This window comes from Phodopus roborovskii, unplaced genomic scaffold (assembly GCF_943737965.1).
Source record: "Phodopus roborovskii unplaced genomic scaffold, PHOROB, whole genome shotgun sequence".
Classification (NCBI taxonomy): Eukaryota; Metazoa; Chordata; class Mammalia; order Rodentia; family Cricetidae; genus Phodopus; species Phodopus roborovskii.
The window spans coordinates 12,822,357-12,848,875 of record NW_026126409.1 but is presented as its reverse complement, the minus strand read 5'-3'; the positions used below and the strand labels follow the sequence as shown (position 1 = coordinate 12,848,875).

General features: G+C 43.6%; 1 protein-coding gene across 1 annotated transcript; it reads right to left on the bottom strand.

The window, feature by feature from the left end:
* Positions 1-5,026: 5,026 nt before the first annotated feature.
* Cfap97d2 (CFAP97 domain containing 2) lies at positions 5,027-24,976 on the bottom strand. The gene is made up of 5 exons (XM_051182047.1): positions 24,820-24,976; positions 14,263-14,343; positions 13,124-13,242; positions 10,637-10,806; positions 5,027-5,530 (listed from the first exon to the last, which is right to left on the bottom strand). Exons 1-5 carry the CDS (start codon positions 24,907-24,909, stop codon positions 5,463-5,465), a joined length of 528 nt encoding a protein of 175 aa, XP_051038004.1. The 5' UTR covers positions 24,910-24,976; the 3' UTR covers positions 5,027-5,462.
* Between the last annotated feature and the right edge of the window lie 1,543 nt (positions 24,977-26,519).

Sequence of the window (26,519 nt, the reverse complement as noted above, 5' to 3'; positions counted from 1 at the left end):
GCATTTTCTTGGGCTGGAACTCATATCGCCAGCTCTTGTGCTAATTGCTTTTCTTCTTACTCTGACCACATGCATGATAAGAAGCAACAGAAGGGGGAAATGGCATATTTTAGCTTACACTTTGAGGAGCATAGCCTGTCATGATAGGAAGGCACGGTGGCAGGGGTGTGAGGGAGCTAGTCACATTACATCTGCAGCCAGGAAGCAGAGAAACAGTGAAAACTGGAGCTCAGTTCTACTTCTTTTCCTTAAAGATTTATTTTTATGTGCATTGACGTCTTGCCTGCATGCATGTCTGTGTGAGGGTGCCAAATTCTCTGGGACTGCAGTTACAGACAGTTGTGAGCTGCCATGTGGGTGCTGAGAGTTGAACCTGGGTCCTCTGGAAGAGCAGCCAGTGCTCTTAATTGCTGAGCCATCTCTTTAGCCCCCTGCTTTCTTTTTTATTCAGTTCAAGAACCCAGTCTACAGGATGGTTCCACCCACATTAAGGATGAGTCCTCCCTCCTCAGTTGAGTCTTTCTGGAAATATTTTCACAGACAACACTCAGAGATTTGTTTCTATGGTGATTATAAATTCAGACCAGTTGACAATCAAGGTTAGCCATCATAGTTCTTCTGGGTCTCCAGATGGCTGACTATAGATCTCAGGGCTTTTTAACATCCATAATTGGGTGAACTGGTGTCTTCTAATAAGTCTTTCTTCTTCACACCCTCCTTCCTCTTGTTTCTCTGGACAACCTAAATTCAGTGATCATTTCCTTCAGGGAAAAATGGAGCTCCCTGCGTTGGCATTTAATTTCTCTTTTCCTTTCAGTGGTAGTGATGAGAACTGGAGATAAAAACTGGCCAGTCTGTTTTAGGGCAGGGTCCTGTAAACCATCAGTTCTGTTCTGGTCCTTGGCCAGAAGGCCAAAGTGTCCTTGCTTCTATTCTGGCCCAAAATGCTGAAATTGTTTGGGCACTATCTTAGTTTGTTTTTCTGTTGCTGTGATAAACACCATGACCAAAAACAATCTAATGAGATGTCTTAGTTAGAGCTTCTAAACCCTACGCCCTGTGACAAAACACTATGTGATGAAACACTATGATCAAAAGCAGCTGGGGGAGAAAATGGTTCATTTCATCTTATGTGACTTGATCACAGTTCATCATGAAGGGAAATGAGGGCAGGAACTCGAGGTGGGAATGGGTACAGTGGCCATGGAAGAGTGCTGCTTACTGACTTGTTCATCCTGATTTCTAACAGCACCCAAGATTACCTGCCCGGGATAGCACAGCCCACACTGAGATTAGCACTCTCACATCAATCTCCACAGCTTGCCCAGAAATCAATCTGATCTATGTAATTCTTTGAGAGTCCCTCTTCCTCAATGATATGGATTGTGTCAAGTTGGCAGCTTGGTGCTATTTTATTTTAAAGATTTATTTATTTTTATTTTACACATATGGTTGCTTTCACCATGTGTGTGCAGTAGTCACAGAGAATAGAAGGATGTTGGATCCTCTGAAACTGTAATTACAAATTAAGAGTCCGAGGTTCTGGTCAGCTGGGGCTGAAGAATCAGCCGTGATTAATAAGATACCAGAACTTCTAAAGTGAAGCATTTGCTTTGCTGGGATGCTGAATGCTGGTCAGCTGGAACTAAGAAATTAGCAGTGATTAAAAAGAGACCGGCATCGATGGTGAAATATTCTGGGAAGTGTTTCCTGAGGGTCAGCACATGGAAGCTGTGTTCCAGAGGCAACCAAGATTGTAGCTTATGTTGGCAGCCGAACTTGGAAGTTAGTGTAAGAGTCCCCCCAGGTGGTGCTGGTTTTGAAGGCATGAAGGAGTCTTGAAGAGCTGCTTAGTGTGTGAACCCCTGGGTTGAATTAGTTACTTGCTTGAGCACACAAGCGAAGTCATTCACTGAAGCTACACAGATGGAGGGGGAGAAACACTCCTGTGGCCATGAATTTCCAATATTCCTTAAGGGAAGGCTGGGCCTCATGAGCTTCTTTCCTATCCTGTGATTAAATGCTGCCTGGCCCAATCTCATGCAGGTCTTGTGTAGATAACCTCAGCCATAGTGAGTTCAAGAGTGCAGTTAGGTCATGGCCCAAAATGTCTTTTTGCTGCACATCTCCCTACCCTCTGGCTCTTACATTATTTTTACCCCTTCTATGATGCTCCTTGAATATTGGAGTTAATTGATACACATGTTCTGTTCAGGGATAAGCACCCCACAGTCATTCCTACTCTGTGCTTTGGCCAATTGCTGCCCACTGCATTAACTTTGATCAAGGACAAATGTAGCACTAATATGTACATATAAACATATTTAGAAGGCAGTTTGAAAACATGGCCATTTAACAAAACACTGGTAGTGGGTTCCCTACAAGGGCATATGACCTCCTTGGCCACAGACTCTTGAGAAGCTTACAGTACCTGGAACTAATTCTAAACTTGGAAGCATGCTCAATCCAATAAGAAAGCAGTCGGCTTCCCTTATAATAGTCACGCCACTCTTGCCTGGTAGATCATTATTGTAGCTCACAAGTTTCATAGCTAAAGTAAAGTGCTGCTAGCTCTTCCCCTCTAGCCGCCTTTGTGTGTGTGTGTGTGTGTGTGTGTGTGTGTGTGTGTCTGTTCAAGACAGGGTTTCTCTGTGGCTTTGGAGACTGTCCTGGAACTAGCTCTGTTGACCAGACTGGTCTTGAACTCACAGAGATCTGCCTGCCACTGGGATCAAAGGTGTGCACCACCACCACCAGGCTTCAGCCATCTTCTGAGGGACAGTGTTAGCTGTGGTTTCCTACTTGTAGGTTAAACTGGTTTGGTTCTTACAGAATTGTTTTTCGTGTGTCTACTATGTGTTTTATTTGTTTGTTTGTTTTGATATTATGGCTAACCTCAAGAAAAGAGACTGTTATGAGAAGTGTCTTGCTCTCTAGAAACCAAGAGATGGCATCACATGGCACAAAGAGGCCTCTTGAGCTGCTGAGCATGTGTGAGACAGGATAAATGTGCCTGCCATCTTGTCCATTAGTCACTGCCCAGCTGTGTCATGTACTTTATATATATATATGTATATATACATATATATACATATATATATTTATTTTTTTAAAGATTTATTTGTTATGCACAGTGTTCTGCCTGCATGTATGCCTGCAGGCCAGAAGAGGGCACCAGATCTCACTACATATAGTTGTGAGTCACCATATGGATGCTGGGGATTGAACTCAGGACCTCTGAAAGAGCAGCCAGTGCTCTTAACCTCTGAGCCATCTTCTGAGCATGAGACTTGATTGTTTTGAAGTGTCCCCTCTGCATGGCAGGACTTTAGCTCATAGGTGTCTTTCCTCTCTTTTGGGTGTGAGGGGCGTGTCTGGAGGGGAAGAAAGTGCACAACCTGAGCCCTGAGAGGCCTGGGTTCTTTACTCACCTGAGCCAATCAAACTTCCAGAACATCTCCTCATATTTAGGATCCTGATTGGCAGCCAAAGGGGCTAGGTACACTACACAGCACACGTGAGAAAATTATTTTTATTGTGACCTTGTCCTGCTGTAGACAGAGGTCAGCCTTGTATAATTCTTTTAGGCAATGTTGACTGACCAAGCAGGAATCAAAGTGGTGGGCAAGGAAAAATAATAAGATTATTTCTCATATGAAAAATGTTCAGAGGGCCAAAGAGCAGAAGTCCTCCTGTAATGGGAAGATTTTGCCTAAGCCTTGGCTCTATGGAATGATTTGGCAGTCTTTATCCACTGCTTGCTCTCTGGAATGGCAGGAGAGGAACAGGAATAATTGTCACGTGATCAAATGGCAACTCTTCTAGTTTGGTGACATGCTGCAGTAACAGCAAACAATGCCACCAAGTGTTTCTAGGAACCTTATGTTCCCCAGTGGAGTCAGCATGGGCATGGACAGGTGCCACCTTCAGGGAGCAAGTGCAAAGGTGATGCTTGTAAGCTAAGGACACATATGCTACTGAGAGGTCACCTTTCTGTCATACCTGATGGACAGCTGGACAGTTAAGAAGGGACTTGTGTCATCACTACTGGGTGCACAGGCCACCTGTATACTGCCTGAGGCAGACTCCAGCCCTACCTGTTGCTCAGATGAGAAGTTTTGTAGCGTTCAGCAACACATCCTTTTTTTTTAAACAGATTTATTTATTATGTATACAGTGTTCTGTCTGCATATACCTGCATGGCAGGAGAGGGCACCAGATCTCATTGCAGATGGTTGTGGTTGCCGGGAATTGAACTCAGGACTTTGGAAGAACAGCCAGTGCTCTTAACCTCTGAGCCATCTCTCTAGCCCACAAGTTCCAAGGTTTAAGGACCATGTTTGTGTTGTGTACTGAAGGCCCAAGCTTCTTTATTGAAAGCTCATTGAAAGCCAGCATTAGACTTGCTACTGACCTTTAAATATAAAGGGTTTGAGCATAAAGAAACTAAATGAGCTTGCACTAGCACACACACACACACACAGAGAGAGAGAGAGAGAGAGAGAGAGAGAGAGAGAGAAAAGAGAGAGAAAGAGAGAGAGAGACAATAATTAGGCAACGAGGTGTGCCTCCTCAGAAAAGACTGCTCCCAGCTTACATGGAGCACTTCCTCCACACTTTTGAACCCCCACCCCCACAGGACTTAGCTGCATGAATAGGTGAAAGTATGCATGGTTTTTTTGTTGTTGTTGTTTTGTTTTTGTTTTATTCAAGACAGGGTTTCTCTGTATTGTTTTCGAGCCTGTCTTGGAACTTGCTCTGTAGACCAGGCTGGCCTCCAACTCACAGAGATCCACCTGCCTCTGATTCCAGAGTGCTGGGATTAAAGGTGTGTGCCACTAATGCATGGGTTTTTTAGTTACTTCCTGAGGCAGAAAGACTAGCAGCTCCTTGTTGTAGAATAGCTTAAATGTGATCTTACCTGAAAACAGGAAAAGCACAGAGGCTGAGGACTGTTAGACACTCCTTAATAGTTCTGCAAGACTAGCTGGGTCCTACTTCTTGGGTCATGTATTCTGGATCTGGGTTAAAGTTCTCAATTTTATTTATTTACATATCTGGTAAATTGATAGTCACGGAGTTTTTAGGGCAATTACATACAAACACAGGAACTCATGGTAACTCAGAAAAAAGTATTAATAGCAAGAAAAGAAAGTCTAATTCAAAACCCAGTCGCTTTCAGCATTACTCTGCATGTTTTGTTTTTTTGTTATCAGTCCAAGTAACACAATAAATAGCTGTGCTGTGTCATCTGTCCAACATCGTGACCACAGAGCTCCAGGGTGCTGTGTCACAGCCCTCACGGCTGTCCCTGGAGGCACACAGGAGCCAGCTTGGCCTCAGATGCTAGGCTACCATCACCAAGACCTGCACACACCCACCTCCATCCCCACCCCTCCCAGGGAAAGCACGGGAGGGCCTCCTCAGTGTTTCTGGGCACTGGGTGTTTGGGTTCTGAACCCTCACCCCTTCCACTTCAGGTTGGGCATCCAGATGGGGCTGTGCCCTTGCTGGGTGTCAGTTTCTGCTCCTGTGGAACCAAAAATGATAGAATAGTCATCTTCTTTAGGCAAGGACGAGAAAACATGCCAGTTCTCTAGAATGCATTTAGAATGTCCTACATAATCTTTTGTTGCTGTGTCTGGCTTTTTGTTTGTTTGTTGAGACAAGGTCTGGCATAGCCCAGGCTGCCCTTGGACTTCCTATGTAGTTGAGGATAACCTTTAAGTCCAGATCCTACTGCCCTCTACCTCCCAGTGTGTGCCACTATGCTGGTTCATATCTTTGTTTTTTCATAATGATTTGACTGAGATATAGTAATTCTATACCTAAACACTACCTTTTAAAGTGAATACTTTAGAGGTTTGGATATATTAATATGTGTACAGCTATAATTACAGTATAATTTGGGAACATTTTAATCACCAACTCTCCCCAAACCATATTCCATAGCTATTTCTCCCCAATTTTTCCTTTCCATTTCCCAATAACCATTAGTCTTTTTGTCAATGGGATTTGCTCGTCTGGGCATCTCACGTACCACTCTGCATCTGGCTCTTTCACAGATGTCTTTAATCTCCACAATGTATCAATGCAAGACCTCATGGTTTTCATGACAAAATCATATTCCATTGTGCAGATATACCTTATTTTATTTTCTCACTCATCAGTTTACAGACATCTGGTTATTGTTAATAATGCTGTTCCAGACACAGATGTGTGTGCACAGTTTCATGTGTATTTGTAGTTCCGTTTTTATTCTCTCCTTAGCAGTGGAATTGCTGTCTCATTTTCAGAGGAAGCAGCAAAGTGTTTTCAAAGTAAGTGCATCACCGCTGTGCCTCCCAGTTTCTCCACACACCTCACAAGCACATGCTGTCACCTGCCATTCCAGCCAGTGTAGGAAATGTGAAGGGTTTCTCACTGTTGTATTGATTCCCACTTCCTCAGTAACATTACCTTTTCATGTGCACATGGGTCACTGAGTATCTTCCTTGGATGTGTGTGTAGTCAAATGATGGGTTATGTTCCTTCAAATTTTGCTGTAGAGTCTTTGCTTACATTGAATCAGCAAACTGACTGTTGGTTTCTAGGTGTCACCTGCGCCCTAGTTTTGACTCATATGATAGAAACATGTGGTGAAGGACAGAAGCTAAAACATGTTGTTTCCAGAGTCAGGAGCCTTATAGCCCTGACCAAACACTGCTCACTGAACCCTGACATGGGTGCAGGAGCTGAGGCCCATCTGTCTTTACTGAGTGCTGGGAACTGGGCATTTGTCTGAAACCACGGAGCTGCCTTGAACAACTTGGAGCATGTCTACTGCTCAGGGTTAGTTCATGTGTTTTGTTTTCTCAGTGTGTGTGTGTGTGTGTGTGTGTGTGTGTGTGTGTGTTCTAGTGTTTGTGTGTGGATTGTAAAGGCCATGTGCTTCCACTAACCTAAGCCCCAGTAAGCACTAGTATGGACCAATGGTTTTTACTGGATGATCTCATAGATATCTTTTTCCTAATGGCACAGTGCTTGCTCTCACTGGAGTTAGGAAACAAGCAGTTCTGAGGGAGAAACTGATGCCTTGGCTGGGAGAGGGTGGTCTTCTCCAGCATGCCTATAAGAGGCTTATGATAGTTCCTGTTTATATAGGGCCAATAGAGACCAAGCTGACTTCCAATCCTATAAAATGGAGTCCTTCCTTTTTTACACCTGCAACTTTCAGATAACATAATTTTACTTATATACTTTTTTATTTTACTTCTATAAAAACTGGAACATCTATCAGACGAGGCCTTTAATCCTAGCACTTGAGAAACAGAGGTAGGCAAATCTCTGTGAGTTCAAAGCTAGGCTGGTCTATTAAGTTCCAAGCCAGCCAGGATTGCAGGGTACGACCCTGACTCAAACAAAGCAAAACAAAAAACAAAAAAGAGAAAAAAGTGAAGTCACCTAAGAGCAAGGCATCCCCGAACTGGGAAGAGGCCACGGAGCCCTAGGTCCCTCGGTCTTTCCCATGGGTACACAGAGAGAAGGTCCTGGAAATGCCTATGATGGACCGAAAGGCTCCTGGCAGGAAGCTGCCTCCCGACCACAGGCTAAGGCAGCCACAGCTGTTTCCTGCCTTTCACGAAGAGGAAAAGTCCAGAGCCACTGACAAAGCCCCAGTGGGCCCAGAGCTGAGTGTGGGACAGGAGGTGGGGGTTGCCCTTAAGGAGCCGCCCCGGGATCCTACATGGAGCTGGAGCATGGACAGACGTGGCTGGCAGCTGCAGGGGATGTTTCCAAGCACAACAACCTTCCCCCCCCCCCTCTCTCTCTCTCTCTCTCTGTCTGTCTGTCTCGCTCTCTCTGCATCTCCTTTTCTCATCACCTTTTCACTTCTTGTTCCTTAAAGTGGGAGAGCAAGGCAGTCCAAGCAAACAAAGGACCCGTTACCTCTGAGAACCAGAAATGAGAGCAAATATAGTATTTAGTAAGTAAAAGTTCTAGACTCAGCTAAAAAGCAAAATTCATCTTTGTCCTTAAGGGCTACCTTAAATAAAGCCAATATGGGAATGGTAACAATACTTATAAAGGTGGCAGATATAGCAATCTCATTTTTTAAGCGGGCTTTTAAAAATTAATTTTTGATTTTTCGAGACAGATTCTTTGTGTGGTTCTGGCTGTCCTAGAACTCTCTCTGTACATCTCAAACTCACAGAGATCCACATGCATCTGCCTCCTGAGTACTGGGATTAAAGGTGTGAGCCATTGGTGCCCAGCTTTATTTTTGTTGTTGTTGCTTTGTTTTTGTTTAACTTCCAATATTTGGAAAGAATGAACTTTGAAGCAAGGCAGGGTATGTATGCCTGTAATCTTAGCAATTGGGAGGCTGAGGCAGAAGGATTTGAGTTCAAGACCAGCCTGTACTACATAGTGAAATTCTATCTTTAAAAAATGGAAACCCTTTGATAACAAATTTACACAATGTATAAAATTTCCACATTTATTACAGACTTAAAGAAAAAAAAATAAGGGAGCCGGGCAGTGGTGGCAACATGCCTTTAATCCCTGTGAGTTCGAGGCCAGCCTGGTCTACAGAGTGAGTTCCAGGATTGCCAGGGCTACACAGAGAAAACCTGTCTCAAAAACAAACAAACAAACAAACACCAAAAGAAAAAACGAGGGCAAACATTGTCACACTCTTAGAATACTAGAGAGGCCATAGGGAAAAACTTGGCAGATTTTACCACTAATATGAGCCTAGAGGAAATGCTCAGTATGGGAGAGTGAGTACTTGTGACAATGACAATAGAGAAAAGGTAAATAGTGAAATATTGATAATAACTCAAAGAGATATCCAGGGGAACTAGATGAAAACATATGAACAGAAATTCACAGTCAAAAATCTTAAACTATCTCTACCATCCAATGTTGGCTAGACTGTGAGAGAAACAATGCTCTGTCCCCAGAATGGAGGGCAGCACCTAGAATGTTCTAGACAGTAACTTAAAAGTGTCTACTGGGCCCATCTTTCAAGTGAACAATTTTAATCTAGAAATGAAAGTTACAGATACACATGCACGATAGTGATTATCATAGTTTCACTTAAAATAATGAAAAGTATCATGTAGTGAGATATTCACTTTGTCCACACCTGTGGCATAGACCACATCCATTGGGAGTGGAGACAGGGCCAGATGTGACCTGGGGGAACTAAGGCTGAGGAGGGGGCTCAGAGAGCTCTCGTGCTTGCAGCACGGGGACAGGAATACATACGGAGGCATCTTTGGGACCAGGAACCTGCTGGTGTTCATCTGTCTATGTTGTGAGTTATTTCTCCCTAAATAAACATCTATTTGGCCTATTTGTTTCTCCTGATCCTTACTAAACATCAATGGTATCAGGTTTTTTTTTTTAATGAGTTGAGGACTATATGAATAAATTAAAGTATATATATATGTACAAAATACTAACTGCTAAAAAAGAGGGATAGAAAAGACCATTATGTACTGACATTGAATGATTTCTATGAAATGTAATTGAATGAAATGGGCAGGTTACAGAAAACATGTGTGTGAACAAATATATACACATAATAAATAAAAATATGCACAAAAGCCTCTAGTAATGACTTCTAAGATGTCTGAGAAGGGACACTGCTTAGTAATCAATCATTCCATGCTGTTAATGTCTTATTTTCTACAATAGCGAATGCCAATGCTCTGTAATTAAAATCAAAGTTTGAAACAAAATGTTCAAGTTTTTCTATGTAAATTATAAAGCAAACTAAATTTCCCTGTGTTTTGCTACTTAGCAATTGCTTCTTATTATACATCTTTGCAATACTTGTCCTAATGCTTCAGGAATTTAGAAGAAATGTCCAGGCAAATAATAGGAAGGCCATATGATCAGAAATAATATGAGCCAAGTTCAGTGCCTATGGGGACAGTGGGGACGGACTAAAAGACCAGGTGTCACAGGGATAGGATCTGAGGGATGGTATCTTTTGGCTGGGTCTTGATCAGGGCCTGTTCTATGTCCAGGAATACTTATTATTAATTTGGTATCTACACATTTCCCTAGAATAGACTTGATTTTGAAGACAGCATCACAGATAAGGATAGTAAGTTAAGATGTAAGACCCAAAATTACTTTGATTCATCAAGACATTTGCAGGAACAATTATGACAGAATTAGATTGCTCTTCATTCAAAATTATGAACTTGCCAGTGATTTGTGTTAGACAAAGAGGAAGGATTTAGAGTATAAGTTTTCTAGCAAATTCTTCCAGGTTGTAGTTTTATTTTGTCCTGGATTCTGTGTAGAACAGCTAATTCAGGTAGTCAGTGTAGTCCCACAGGAGTTTTGAAGCATACTATCTGGTCAAGTTATATTTTCACCAAAGTCTCCTTGGCTCCTGAGCCTGTAACCAATCAGTTGAGCTCATTTTTATCTCCTTGTAAGTTTGGGAAGAGAAACGGGTGAATTCTCTGGGGGACAGTGGCTCTGGCTTCACTATGCCTTTATGACTTGAGACATCTATTCACTGATAAGTGTACAGAAGGTACCAGAGAGTCAAGACTCAGTGAATCTAAGTGAGATGAACCTGATGAAGTCAGGAATTAGATTGCTGTGTATTTACAACAAGAATTGCAGGTACCTTTTCTCTGGATGCATCTGCATTTGCGGGGATGTCTGGCCCCTACAGCTCCATTCACCCAACATCTCTGTGTTCCACACCAGGGCTCTGAGCTTTGGTGTCTTTCCAGAATGACTTTGTTTTGTTTCTGTGCTTTCATATGCACCTGTTCTCTCGTCTTCCTGTTTAGACTCCGGAAAGGAAGAAGACATACATTCTTTCATCAACCAAGAGTTATGGAGCAGAAAGCTCACTGTGTACTCACAAAAGGAGGCCATGTCTTATCAGACCTGGTAGGTTCTGGGTAACGCCAAGGGCTCTTGTTTGCTTCCCATTGGGAAACACTCAACAAACCATCCCTCTCCATCCAAGTGCTAGGATGCTTTCTGTCCTCTTGGGGAGTGGGCACTGAGCTCACAAGGTAAAGATGTCAGACCAATAAGGGGGAGTGGTGGCAACCAGAAGGCAATGCTGAACAGGGCGCTGAAAGGAGAAGGGTGGCCAGGCAGTGGTGGGGCACAGTTCAAATACTGTAGCTTTCCCTCTTGTTGAGATAGATATTCTCCACTAGCTGTGTTACATGCCCTCATGACAATTTACAAACCTTTAAATCAGTGCATGTCGACCTTCCTAATGTTGTGACCCTTTTAATACACTTCCTTATGCTGTGGTGACCCCAACCATGAAATGATTTCATTGCTACTTCACAACTATAATTTTGTTACTGTTACAAATTGTAATGTAAATATCTGATATGCAGGATATCTGATATGTGACCCCTGTGAAAGGGTCCTTCAGCTCCAAAGGGATTAAAACCCACAGGTTGAGAACCTCTGCTTTAAATGGTTGGCTTTTGTTGTTTGTCCATTTAATATTTGTTATCGATTTTGCTGGGATGCATGGTCAAGAGTCCCTTCTTTTCCTTCAGGGGCTCCCTCTCTGGGTGGCTTAATTGAATTCTCTATTTTCTACTGAGTTGTTGGTCTCTGCAGACACAGGTATAAGCTGTGTGTGTGTGTCTCTGTGTGTGTTTTAAACATAAATTATCATTGTAACCTTAATAGTAACAACCAAAACAACCCAAAATGCTCATCAGTGGTAAGTCAACTGAGTGTGTCCAAAGGGGAGGGTGCCACTCTGCAGCCCAAGAGTGACCCAACAATGTCCCCAAGAATGTCAATCTAGCCAAGCATGGTGGTGCACACTTTTAATCCCAGCACCCAAGAGGTAGAGCCAGAGCTATATAGAAACCCTGTTTATGAAAACCAAACAACAACAAAATAAACCAATGTCATTCTGAAGAACAGATATACAATAACAGAGCCAACCATATCCCGTGCAACCTCCAGGGCCCGGCTGTCGTGAGGATACCTGACTGGCACCAGAAGAGTTGGGAGCAAGAGTTGTAGGTGCCATCTTCACTGCAGACATGGTTTCAGTGTGTGACATATAAAATCCATCAACCTTTATAACTTCATTATAAGATATTTTTACCAACTGCCAAATGTATCTCATTGAGGACAGAAAAGTTGTCAGGAGTTAATCTGTAGTTATTGACTATATAGTTTCAAAGTGTTGGCCTTTGCGTCTTTCTAAGAAGCTACCAAGCTTCTGTATTTATACTATCTAAATCAAGTAGTTTTCTGTGTCCTTGAAACAGACAGGGTCCCCTAGATGGGTGGTCCTGTTCATGGCACCTCCATCTCTTCCCTGAGTTGGGGGCTTGGCCGCCTGGTGCTTGCCTATTGTTTAGTTAATTCTGAGTCTGAAAACTGCTCTAAAGGGTTAAAGCATCTGCAGGAAAGCCTGCATCACCATGGCCCTGTATGGTCACCAGCACAACTCTGCACTCAAAAGGAGAGACTGCAAAGGTCTCCTAGGATATATGACTAACAAGGATGGAGCACCACTCTTTTACAGAAGAGAGGACCAATGACTCATGAGAGTGTTCAAAGGGTGGTTTCATGGAACATGGGGCTGCCCTTCATCCTCTAAGCTGGAAGAAACCACAGGTTTCAGAGAACAGTGCTGGCATAAAGGGGGATGTTCTCACACAGGCATTAGATCTGAGCCCTTTGCTCCATCCCACACAAGGATCTAACCCTGCAAGACTATTGGGTGCTCTGCAAATTGGACACACCCTGCACCCTCCACAGTGATGGCAATTTTGGCCACGTTGTGCAGCTTCATTGTACCTCGGTTTCCCCACTATGAAATGAGAAGCTCTGTAGCCTATACTTTGCTGGTCCTTGGGAAAGATCTATGAACAGTGCCTGGCACACAGCAGACATGTGGCTGGGCAGCTGCCACTCTGGGTCCATTCTTATTCCTTGATATACCTCAGAGCCTCAAGGAGGTTTGGAGTCAGGAGCATGTGGGGACTTTGAATCTGGCTCTTGTGATAGTAAAGAATGCCTGGTCTCTGTATCACCATGCCCTGTCCCCTGCTCTTGAACCCAGGTCTAACCTGGAGCTGGCCAAGGCAAATGTAAAGAGCCCTTCTGTTACCTTCTATGTGTGAAGTTATTGCCGCTGTCAGTCTGTCCCCTGGTTCTCATGACAGAGGCTACCCTCTGCAGAAGCAGGCAGTTGTCTCTGTCAATGATGGAGAGCCTTTCTTCCTCCATCTGTGGACACAGGGATCCCTCAATAGCACAAGGTTCTTCCAGACAGACTTTTTCAAAGTCATGCTCTGTAGGTTCCCTTGAGGTATCAGCAGCGGCTAGTGGGGTACACCATAATCCTGGGCACTGGGGCAAGAGCAGGGTGACCAACCACTCCATCTTTGGGTTGGGATACACTGGGATGGGGCTTTAGCAGCAAGGAGCTATAGCATCTAGTGCATTAAAGTTGTCCATTAAACTGTCATGTAGGGGCCATACTAGCGAGGGAATTATCTCACGAAATATTTTACACTGCTCAGGAGAAGTATATACTAAATTCCAGAGGGAAGAAAAGATTATACATATAGTCTCCTGCAGTGTGCATGCACAAACATGTGCTTGTGTGTGTGTGTGTGTATTCATGTGCTTCAACATGTCTATGGAAGTTAGAGGATAACCTTGGCTGTCTATTTTGTTTGAGATGGGATTTCTTATTTGCTGCTTGATTGGCCATATTCTTTGGCCCACAAGCTTCCAGGAACTCTCCTGTCTTTCCTCCCATCTTGCCATGAGAGTGGGACTACTAAGGCCTGCTTTCAGTTTTTAAATGGACTGGCTCACTGCTTTGCTCAGCCATTCTTTAGCTGCGTTTGGCTGATCAACATCATCCCTTTCAGTTTGCCTTGGGGGCATCGCTGCATGGGTGATTATGTATGGGTCACTCTCACCCACGGCCTACACTTCAAGAAATACAAATCCGGAACTGGCCAAAAAAAAAAAAAAATGTAAAGGAATGATGCTAATTAATTATCTGTAGCTTCACTGTACAAAAAGCCCTAAAGTTATCTGTCTGTGTCTATGCAATATCAGGGAAGGTTCTGGTACAGTTACCAGCCAGTTCCATTGGGGTGGGGTTATTTGGCCTCTTAGATGACACCTTGGTTTTGACAAGGTCAAAGAGCTTGTCCAGTCACGATCCAGGGGCTTGGAGCTGATATCGCCTTGTAAGCTGGGAATGTGGTTAGAAGAGAAGGCGGCATGTACCTTCAGCTTCTTGAGCTTTAGGTGGAGGTGGCTGAAGGTCTTTGGTGGATGGGTGTCTACCAGCGGCTGGGCATTCTGGACCTGTAGCACAGAGTGGTCAGTAAGACTCAAGGGGCATTTTGAGCAGCTTCTGTGGCATCCCCATTAGGACTTTGTACCAAAGATTCCAAATAGCCCCTGGAAGGAAGTTCTCACTGAGGTTCACGATTTGACTGGATCTCAGCAACCCTGGCAAGGGACTGGAGAGCACACAGAAGTGAGCCTGTGTTTTGCTGTGGGATAGAGAATCACATGGATGCAGGACATGCCCTGAGGCTAACTTTCAGGGCTGTCTGAGCCCCATTAATATGCTCAGGAAGTGCCATATACCAGAACTGACTACAAAGCAACTCCTGAGAGTTCCCTCTTAGGAGATGCATAACTGAAGGGATCATTTCTTTTAAATGGTAACTGACTATATTCATGAAATCTGTGAACATTATTTTGTTTGCAGTAAAAAGAATCCATTATGTTCTAGATTCCCATTATGTTGACTCTAGGACCTGTCAGCTGATAACCTGAAGGTGACAGAGCTTTATGATACAGCCTGTGTTGAACTAGGGACCTGGACTCACTATCTCATATGGTGCCTCCTTTGTATGTTAAAGACATAAAACACAGATTCCCAAAAATGAAACACAGCACCGAATTTGGAGAGCTGGGATGGGAGATCTGCCAGCACCTCTGCAGTTCTAGCAGGCAATGCATACAAGGTCTTCAAAGGTTGTTTCTAGGTCTAGGTTTGGGGAAACTGGGTACAACTTTGACCATGAGTCAGTGTTGTCATTGCTAGTGGGTTATAGGTGTCCACAGTGAGTCTCCATCTCCATAATGAGATGGGTATGGTATTTTGTTTTCTTCACTCAGGGATGTGGGGTCTGCATCAACTTACAAAGAGACACTAGAAAAACCCAAACTGTTATACCACATTTTTAAAGAGTTCATGTCCTGGTACCCATAAATTAGGAAATTAAACTACTCCAAGTGGTATTAAGGCTAAAGGCAATGGTTTTGTTTTGGGAGAATAGTTACATTCTTGGGATTTAGAAAGTGGATCACGAAGTACCAACATTCATGTGTTTGAAACTGTACTGTTACGAAAGAGAATGTTTTTTTGTTCTTGGAAACAATACAGTGAGATACTAGGGATAAAATATATACTGTACTCTCTTAAATTGCTTCTCTCTCCTCTCCCCCCCTCTCTTCCCCTGTGTGTGTGATATAGAGAGAATTAGAGAGAGTATATTGGTCACTTTATATGTTTCTAGAACAAAATACCTGAGAGAAGCCAATTTAAGAAAAGAAGAAAGGGATTCTCCCTTTTGGCGCACAGTGGAGGGTACAGTCATCATGATGGTGACAAGAACTTGATGGAGCTGGCCACGTTGCATCCACCGCCATAAAGTCCAGAACCCCTCTGCCCATGGAATGAATGGTGCTGGCTACATTTAGGCTGAGTCTTTCCACCTCAATTAACCAAATCTAGAAACTCTCTCGAGGCTATGCCCAGACATTTGTTTCCAGGATGATTCCAAAACCCATCAGGTTGGCAATCAAGATTAACCACATAGACATAGAGATGGAGACATGAACAGAGATCTACGAGGGTGTTTTTGTATCATTTCTAAGCTAGTTCTCCAAACTTGATGCTATTCTAAAACAAAAAGGCTGCTTTTGTACCCCACCCTACTCTTTCCCCCCAGTACATGCACATCTTGTATTCTAGTATCTTTTCCTGCTCATTATGCATGAACTTTAATCAGCTCACTATTTAAATATGTTTCAAAAAGTATGGGAAAGCCAGGCATGGTGGTGCACACCATTACTCTAGTACTCAGGGGGCAGAAGCAGATTCTAGACCAGCCTGGTCTACACAGCAAGTTTTGGTGCTGGCATTCTCACCACTCAAAGCCCAGAAGATGCAGAGAACCATGTGGGGGAGAGATGAAATGCATGTATGCATATGTGTGTGCACACACATCTATCATTTATCTATCTACCATCTGTTTGTCATCATCTATTTACATGTAGAGATGAAGTCAAGTATTCATTCATGCTAGATTGGAGACAAAGGTCCAACTATCTCTCATTTTTTAAATTAAGCCACTAGGATTCACTCCCAGGGCTCAATGGCATTGTCTAATTCCAAGTCACTCCCACAGGCTTCACCCCTAAACACCATAGTAGATCAAGTTTTTACCCTCATGATGTATGTGCCTCATGTTGGAGCTTAAATTTCAGCACATAAAGCTTTAGGAAACATTAAACCATATCCAAACCACACCATACTACATTCCAGAAATAACTGCACAGTAGCCTGTGGAGAAGTTTCTTACATTATAAAATCATATAATAGTCCTTATGTGTAAAGGGCCCTGTTTACCCAGCTGACCATTGAAGAATATTTGAATTGGTTCCAATTTTGCCATTACAAAAAAAGCTGCAACTAATATCTTTTGCAATCTGTCTTTGTGTGTTTGCCAGTGTATCTGGAAATGGGTCTGCTAGGGTAAAGGATAAACGTGTGCAATTCTTATAAGGCATTGCTCAGTTCCCCCATGGGCCTGAGCCTTTCACACGGCACGATGGTGGCCCTTTCCCCAGAGCATTGCCAATGACCCAATGACGTTTGGGTTGCTCACCAACATCAGAGTTGAGAAACAGTATTAGAGGGCAAGCTTGATTTGCATTTATCTATTATTAGTGAGGTTGACAATCTTTTTACAGGCCAAAAGCTCTTTGAACATCATAACGTCTTCGGAAAACTTTTTCCTTATTGCTTATCCATTTTCATTTTTCTTAGTTTTAGAGTTTACTTACATACAAGCTTTTGTAATGTAAATTATAGTTATTTTTTCTACTTATATTTGCTTTGCTTAATTTTTGGGTCATTCTCTCTCTCTCCTCTCTCTCTCTCTCTCTCTCTCTGTGTGTGTGTGTGTGTGTGTGTGTGTGTGTGTGTGTGTGTTTCAAGATAGGGTTTATCTGTGTAACAGCTTGGAAATAGCTCTGTAGACTAGGCTGGCCTTGAACTCACAGAGATCCACCCTCCTCCCTAGTGCTTGGATTAAAGGTATGTACCACCATGCTTGGCTATGTTTTTTTTGAGACAGGGTCTTTTTTTTAAAGATTTATTTCCTTATTATGTGTACAGTGTTCTGCCTGCATGTATGCCTGCAGGACAGAAGAGGACACCAGATCTCATGACAAATGGTTGTGAGCTACTATGTGGTTGCTGGGAATTGAACTCAGGACCCCTGGAAGAGCAGCGTGTGCAGTCTGAGCCACCTCTCCAGCTGGAGACAGGCTCTTACTATGTAGCCTAGGCTGGCCTTGAAATCTTGATCTTCCCCTCAGCATCCAGAATGCTGCTGGAATTGTAGGCCCGTGTCATCACACTCTCTTGACATATTTAAATCTACAACCCTTTTGGAGTTTCTCTTAGTATGGAGAATATGGGTTAAAGACTCCAAGCCCTGCGAATCCAGATTGATGCTCCATTCCCAGAAACTGAGGGTAGACAAGGGGTCCTCTTGAGGAAGGTGAATCTGAACAAAGCATGAAGGGTCAGAGCCTGTAACAGACTAAGGGAGAGCATTGGTCCTGTCTCCTGTCTGTCATGTGAGCTGATAAAAGGTGGGCTGTTTGCAATGCAGGAAGCCACCCTTACTAAGAACTGAGCCCTGCCAGGAACTTTGACCCTAGACTCCCAGTCCACAGAACTGTGAGAAATAAATCTCTGCTATTAAAGTGGTCTTGTCTAGAACCCCCCATGGCATCTCAGGCTAAGGCAATAGACCCAGGTTTATCCTCTGTAGATAAATGCCCACCCCCCATCTCCAGTACTGCTTTTCATTTTGTTTGATATGCTCTTGCTGGGGCCTGACCACCCATGTCCTCCAAATTAATATGTTGAAATCTTAACCCCCTAAGATTAGGAGGTAGGGTGATTGGGAGGTGATGCAGCTCTGGGGTAGGACTTCCCTAAATGGGGTAAGTGGCCTAAGACATCCTAGTGAGAGGGACACATTGGGAAAGTACCTTCTATGAAATGGCACTGATCACTCACTACAGCTGCCAGCATTTTCACTTAGAACCAGAGTGATGAACACTAAATCTCTGTTGTTATAGGCAGTCCAAACAGAGTAAGAGACCATCGTGGTCTTAATGTGCCCTCAAGTCCATGGCTTGGAAACTTAATCCTCAGTGCAGAACAAGGATGTAGCCCTGGGACAGGTGTTGCTCCAGAGATGGGGTTGCACTGTTGTGAAAGAGGCTTGAATTAAAGAGATTAAAGCGTGCCTCTTCTTCACTCCCCATGTGAGCGCACAAGTCTTGGTCTTCTGCCTCTGACACCAGGGGACACTGCAGTAATATACACATCATACATACATACATAATACATACATACGTACATGTGTGTGCGCATGCATGTATGTATACATGTGTGTATATATGCATTGCTGCATTCTGATTGTGTACTCCCAGCTTCTGGGACAGTGAGGAGACTACTGCCTGAAGTCAGTCTGCAGGGACAGCACTTTCACTGTCTTTTGATTTGCAGATGCCATTGAGGCTGAGTACACTGTGCCTTTGGTCTGTCTCCTGTCCATGCTTAGCACAGGCTCATGCTTAGGTCCACGGGCTTTGTGTTGGCTTTAACATTTGATATCATAGGTGAACCACCTAACAATATTTCCTGAGTATTCATGCATGACCATCAGATGCTAATGTGTCTAGTCCCAGGGAAGAAGAAAACAGTGGGTTTTCTAAGGATACAAAGCAACTCAAGGGAAAATTCTACATTTGTGTATCAAGTGTTTATTTCCAAGAATGTTATACCCCTTTCTATTTGTCCAAGTCTTCTACTGTGATCTTCCAGAATGTTCTGTTGCTGTTTACACAGGCATGAGAATATGTACTTAGTCTTCTCTTTCCCTTTCCTGTCATTATAGAACCAGAATCCTGGAACTCTCTGAAGCCACAGGTGTGTTTTGAGTGGTAGCCAGTAGGTTACCTGGTGATGAGGCTCCTGCCTGGCCTCAAATGGAGACCAGTTACCAGCGTGCTGACTATGTAATTAGAGGGCTAGAAATTTTGGTTCCAGTCTTCAGCCTCTCTAAGGAGAGCAAAAATGAAGGCTAAGCTAGTCCCCAGTGCTAAGCAATTTGATCACCCATGCCTGCACAAGGAAGCATCATTAGGAACCCAAGTGACAGTCTGGCAGAGGCTTCTAATAGATAGATGCCCATGTGGGGGTCCCTGGGGATGGAGATTCTAATGGGAGTGTAGTGCTGTCTTAATTATTGTTTTAATTTGACTTCCCATGTGAAACAATGTGGAACATTTTTCACAGGCTTACCTGCCATCTGTATATATTGTCTGGGGATGTCTATTCAATCGTAAGCCCAATATTTAAATTAGATTACTTTCTTACTGTTCGGTTTTAGGAGTTATTTGTACATTTTGTAAAACATCCACATATATGTTTTACAAATGTTTCTCCAGGCTGTGGTTTGTCTCTTGTCTCTCCCAACATTGTTTTCCACCATGAAGAAGCAGTTTTAATATTGATGAAACCCAGTTTGTCTATTATTTCTTTCATGAACTGTGCTTTTCTTTGGTTTTGTATATAAAAGAATTATTCAATCCATACAACCTAATGGACTAATAGTGCTAATTGAGTTCAAACATATCCTGGTTGATATTCTGCCTGGTGAACTGTTTCTCACCGAAGGTATTAGAATCTCCCACTGTGATAGTGGAGTCACGTATTTCTTTTTTTCCTTTTTAAAAAATCATCATATGTTTTCATATAATGTAATTTGATCATACTGTTATCCTTTCGTTGTCATCTCCTCTCAGTTCATATTTTTTCCTTGCAGTTCTAACTCTCTTTGTCACATGTAGGTTGACATGCTATTGTTAGCTGCATATATGTTAAGGACTGCTGTCCTTTTGAAGGGTTAATCCTGTGTAATTATGTAATGATTTTCTCACTCCTAACAATATTCCTTGTTTTAAAGACTGCTCTGCTTAGGGTTAAAAATAGATATTTTTGCTTTCTTTTAATGAGTGTTAACATGATGTATTCTTTTCCCATTTACTTGTAATCTACGTATCTTTAAACTAAAGTGGACTTATGATCAACATATATATTGTTAAATATATTTTTGATCCACTTTGATATTTTGCCTTTTTAAAAACATTTATCCATTATTGTATGTTGGAGGTGTATGTGTTGTAACACATGTATGGGTGTATATGCTCTAACATGTTTCTGAAAACCAGAGGACAACTTGCAGAGGTTGATTCTTTGAGTTTCAGGAAATCAAACTCAGGTTATCAGGTGGTAAGAACTTTTACCTGAGGAGACCCTCCCAGGTCCCAATCTCTGTCATTTTATTGGTCCATTTAGATTATAGACATACAAAGTGTTTGTTGATCCAGTTGGATTTATATCTACTATATTTGTTACTATTTTCTATCCATCAACCTTGTCCTTTGCTCTTTTTTGTTTTCTACTAGTTGTCTGCCTTTTATCATTTTATTTGAGATTTAAAAATATAAGTTTTAGGACTGCAGAGATGGCTGAGCAGTTAACTCAGAGGTCCTGAGTTCAATTCCCAGAAATCACATGGTGGCTCACAACCATCGTCATGAGGACTGGTGGCTTCTTCTGGCCTGCAGGCATGCATGCAGGCAGAGCACTGTATACACAATAAGCAAAGAAGTCTTACAAAATATTGATTTTATTTTATGTACAAGTATTTTGCCTGTATGTATGTGTACTGCATATATATCTGATATCTGAGGAGGCCAGAAGAGGGCGCCAGACTCCCTAGAACTGGAGTTACAGGAGGCTGTGAACCTCCATACGGGTGCCGTGAGCTGGACCCAAGTGTTTCATCGGCAAGATCAGCCTTCACTCTTAACCGCTGACCCATCTCTCCAGCCACATCACTTAAACATTTAGAGACTCTTCCCTCCCCGCCCCCATTTTCCATGGAGTTTATGATAAACATTTATAACTGCTCCGAGTCCATTTTCAACGTCTCCATGAATCATGGTTAGCATATTTATTGCCTTACGACAACTAAGTCCTATTGCTTCTTTCCTGTTCCTGTACCACTGGAGTACACAGACCCACAGGGTCCAAGCCATTGGGATTCTTGTATTTAATCTCATATTACATGTTTCAGTTCGTGTGTGTGCGTGTGAGTGTGTGTGTGTGTGTGTGTGTGTGTGTGTGTGTGTGTTTGCATGCATGAGCACATTCCATTCCACAGCCTGTCAGAGCATGTGTGAGAGTTGGTTTTCTCCTTCCATCCTGTAGGTCCAAGGATCAAATTCAGGTCATCATGGCAGAATGTGCTTTCTCTGCTGGGACATCTACCTAACACCTTAGATTGTTTATTTTTTCTTTCTGTGAGGTTCAAATGTATGCATGCTTATGTGTAGTTTGAGACACTTATGCTTTATGGTACTTCCTGGGCTCTGTGGATCTCTGCTGTAATGTCTGGATGTGGGGGACACTGTCCCTTATTTTTCCTTCTTATAGATCTTTTCCTTTCTTTTTTGTCCTTTGGTGTTCCCACTACTGGCACATTGCACCTCTGTATTCATACCTCTGCATTTGGACATTCAGGTTTGTTGTTATTTTTTTGTTAGGCCTCTGTTCTCTTTGATTTCAGTTTCAGAAGTTGCTATGGTTTGCCTCCATGTGTGTCTCTGGTTCATGCTAAAGCTTAATCCTCCCCGTGGTGGTATTAGGAAGTGGGGCCTTTGGGGAAGTGATTACATCATGATGTCTCTTTCCTCATTAATGAAAGTAAAGCAGTTATGAAACAGTCGTCAGAAATCTGCCTGCCCCTTCTGTTATCCCATTAAAGCTGTCATCTTGGAAGCCACTCTTCACAAACACTAAGTAATCCAGATCCTTGATCATCTTGGATGTGTAGCCTCTTGAACTGTAAGAAATAATTGCCTACTGTTTATAAGTTGTCTATCCCGGGGTGTTATGTTACACCATAAAGAGCAGACCAATACAGGCTTGATCAGTGCACCCTTAGGTTTGTCTTCCATCTGCAGCAGAAGCCCATCAGAGGAAGGGTGCCAGGCAGACCAGGAGGGAGAAGAGCAATTTCCAACAGAAGGATGAGTGAGCTATGGTGGTGCTTGCTGAAGAGGGGGAGCAGGTTGGGATGGGCACTCAGGTCCCAAAGTACCTACTGAGTCTCCAGAGGTGGCATTCTCTTTTCTCTGTTTCATCAAACCTTCTTCATTTCAAGAGATTCTTAATCTAGCTCTAACTACTTGAAAAGCTGAGATCTCCATTCTTCACATGGAACATGGGTTAGCTTTTATTCAAACTCTTGTGCCTGAGGTGGAGGAGAGGGATCTCTGTCCTTCACCACTCCCCATCACCCTTCTCCCACCTACTTGTATCTGTCCTCATCACAGTCACATTTCGCCCCGTGCTGTTTGTCAACTTGACATAACCATAGACATATCTAGGAAGAGGAAATGAAGGAATGCCTCCATAAGATTGCCTGTAGGCAGGTCTGTCGAACATGTTCTTGATTAATGATTGATGCGGGAGGGCCGAAGGAGCCACCCACTGTGGGTGGTGCCATCTTTGGGCCGGTGGTCTTGAGTTGTATAAGAAAGCAGGCTGACCAAGCCATGGGGAGCAAGGCTAGCTTCCTTACTTCTCATTGCTCTCAGAGAACTCTCTCTCTCTCTCCATCTCCCTCTCTCTCTCTTCCTCTCTCTCTCCCCTTCTATAAGAAGAGTATCATGGCCTTCTGGTTTCTTGTTGCTCGTGCTGCCACACTGGATGCTCAGGCTCATCCCACGGCACCTCTTCCACCTGCTCTGATCGTGACTGTTCACTGTGCCACTATCAACCTATAGTAAAGGTCTCTCACTAAGAAACCAGAGTCACTGAATGTTGTTCCTCCTGAGTGATCTTAGAGACCAGCCCTGTGGGCATTTTGTCACCTGCACTTATGTGAGTGACCAGCCTCTGCACCCAACACACAGTAAAACAAAGTACTTTTGAAATGGTCCCTGCAGCAGGAGCAGGCTGACTGAGCAAATGAGACTTAGCAAGCTGGATGGTGCTTGGGAGCACTGGCTTATGGCACAAATACACAAAGCTTTGAAATGCCCCGGAAGCCTATGCTTGGGGTTTTTGGAGAACCTGATATGGCCACCAGCAGAGCCAGTAGGCTGAGGATCCACAAGCCTGACACAAAGGTGACTGTGCTAATGTATGACAGAACAAACCATTATGTAAGGAAGCTAGCTCAGGCCCTGAAAGAGCTGGGGATGAGTGCTCCAGGAGGTCCCCTGGGTCAGTGAGGTGGGGCGTCAAGTGAGCCTGTCGATGAGTTGACCTCTTAGGGTGTCACCTCAAACTTCAGAAGGAAAAAGGGTTGACTGTCCTTGGGGCAATCACTGAAAATTACTAAAGGGGGTCACCCTATTCCTGGTCTCCAGATCCAAGGACACCCTCCCTCCAGTGTTTCCAACAGAACTGATGGGATGTCATTAGCAGATGAGCCCAATAGGAAGGCAGGGCTCCTTCATGACATCCTTTCTTCTTCTTCTTCTTTTTTTTTTAAAAAGATCTATTTATTCATGTACTTTAATGTAATTTCATGTACCTGCATGACAGAAGAAAGCACCAGAGAGAGGAGGAGATCAGACCCCACTATGGATGGCTGTGAACCCTCATATGGCTGCTGGGAATTGAGCCAGGACCTCTGGCAGAGTAGCCAGTGCTCTTAACCTCTGAGCCATCTCTCCAGCCCCTCTTCATGACATTCTTAAGCAACATCCACATCCCTGTTCAAGGAGTGGAAAGAGCACTTGTCCTGCCGCTCCAGGTGCAGGCAGGTTTAGTTTCCTCTGGCGCATATAGTGTGGACCAGGAATGGGCACACAGGCAGGTGTCTCTGTCCTGAGGCGACTGCAAGTATTCTGAGGAGAGCCTAGTCCTTTAGGAACACATAGTGTGTTTGGGGATGGAAAGGTCTTGAATCTGAGAGTGTGGAGATCTTGTTCACTGGTGACACAATGACGAGCCCTGTTAAGAACTGTCAGTCCAGGGCTGGAGAGATGCTTAGCAAGGTTAAGAGCATTGGCCGCTCTTCCAGAGAATCTGCGTTTGAATCCCAGCACCCAAAACTGTAACTTCAATTCCAAGGCATCTTCTTCTGGCCTCCATGGGCACCAGGTACACAAGTGGTTCACAGACACACACAAAGAAAAAGCAAGTGTCATTCTGACCACATGAACCCATGCCCTACTTTCCTGATCTCTGATGGGCACCCCAAAGACTCGCATGAGGCTGGCATGTCTACCTACTTCAAGCCCTACTTCCTTAGTCTCTGCTGGGTACCCCAAAGCCCAGCATGAGGCTAGCCTGTGTCTTCTGGGTTCATGTCCTACTTCCCTGGTCTTGGCTGGGCACCTCAAAGTCCAGCATGAGGCTAGCCCGTGTTTTCCTACCTTTTTCCTGTGGTCTTGATAGGTTTTCTCCCAGGCTCTCTGCAGGTCCCTATTAGCCCAGGGGGTGATCATCTGGGGGGCTCTGCTCATCTCAGATCACAAGCTCCAGGCTCCCTTCAGAGGGAAGCAGGCTGAACCGATGAGCCCCAGCAGAACTGTTTATGGGGTCATGTGACTGTTGCCATGGCGTCCAGGCCTGGGGAGAGCCCAATTCTGCCTGTAGAGGCTTTGGAACAATGGATGAGAACTAAGAGAAGGATAGACTCTCTTTCCACTTCTGTGGTTGTCTTGGGATCTTGATGAGATCACTTTTGTTTTGATGAGAGCAAGTCAGCTCCCAGCTCCAGAAGAAAATGTGAAGAAAGAGGCCAAAGGCCATGTCTGCCACCAGAACTGAGGGCAGTGGACCAGCCCCCTCTCTCACACTGCAGTCCTGACCCCCTGCCACCTCCCACTCCCTCCATTCCTTTCCTCTGCTAATCTCCGTGTTTCTCTGGGAAAGAAACACTTTTGGTCCTGTCATGGAATCATTTATAACAATTTATAGCAATCATTTATAACTGTTCTTTTCTTCCTTTCTTTTTCCTTTCCTTTCTTTCTTTTTTTTTTTTTTCTTCTTCTTCTTCTTCTTCTTCTTCTTCTTCTTCTTCTTCTTCTTCTTCTTCTTCTTCTTCTTCTTCTTCTTCTTCTTCTTCTTCTTTTTTGGTCTATGGCCAATTTTGTGTGTTTCTTTGTTTTGTTTTCTCTCCAGTTGACTTGAGGCACAGTTATAGAAGGTTTTGGTGACTTTAAACTATTGATTTTGTTTTCTGGTTTTCCAAGATAGGGTTTCTCTGTATTGCTTTGGGGTCTGTCCTGGAACTTGCTCTGTAGACCAGGCTGGCCTTGAACTCACAGAGATCCTCCTGCCTCTGCCTCCCAAGTGCTGGGATTAAAGGTGTGCACCAACAACGCCTGGTTAAGTTATTGGTTTTATAAAGTTCATTTTTATCACATTTGCTAATTAACATCAACAGGGGTGTGGGGTTGAGAGGATAGTTTGTGGTGTTTGGTTCTCAGCGATCAAACTCAGGCACCAGGTTTGGCGACCAGTGCCTTTTTACCTGTTGAGCCATCTCATAGGCCCTAAGTTATTATTATTTTTTTATCTGTCTTGGATTTTTCTTAGCAACCCAAAAGAGTGTCAAAAAGAGTGGCAATGTCATTTTTATTTCAGAATTCTGGGCTTTGTAACATTTAATATCCAGAACTTGGAATACAGACTTGGTAGACACCACTTCCTGTCCAGCTCTGGTTAAATGAAGGCTAGAATGGGCACATAGCAATACGATTCATGGGCCCTCAGTCTGTATAAAACTTGAGGCTGATGTAGGATATAAGATTTGAATGCTGCTGAAGCATGACCTTGCTCCTGATATGCTGTGAACAAATGGCTACACATTCACAAGTCCTTGTCATGATAAGTTCAGTTCCGGAAAAGATAGGCACACTTCTGCGGCCTTCTTTGGCAGGATTTCTCAGAGCCAGTGATGCCTATTTGCTGGGTCTCTGGAAGGCCTGGGCCCCTTGGACACCCGGGTCCAGCTCTGAGCAGCACACTGCACAATCCTCGAGAACACTCTCCTGGATATGTTGTTGTTGTCCAGGCACACCTTGGCCCCACCCCTTGGGAACTTGGCACAGTGTGCACCACTCTGCTC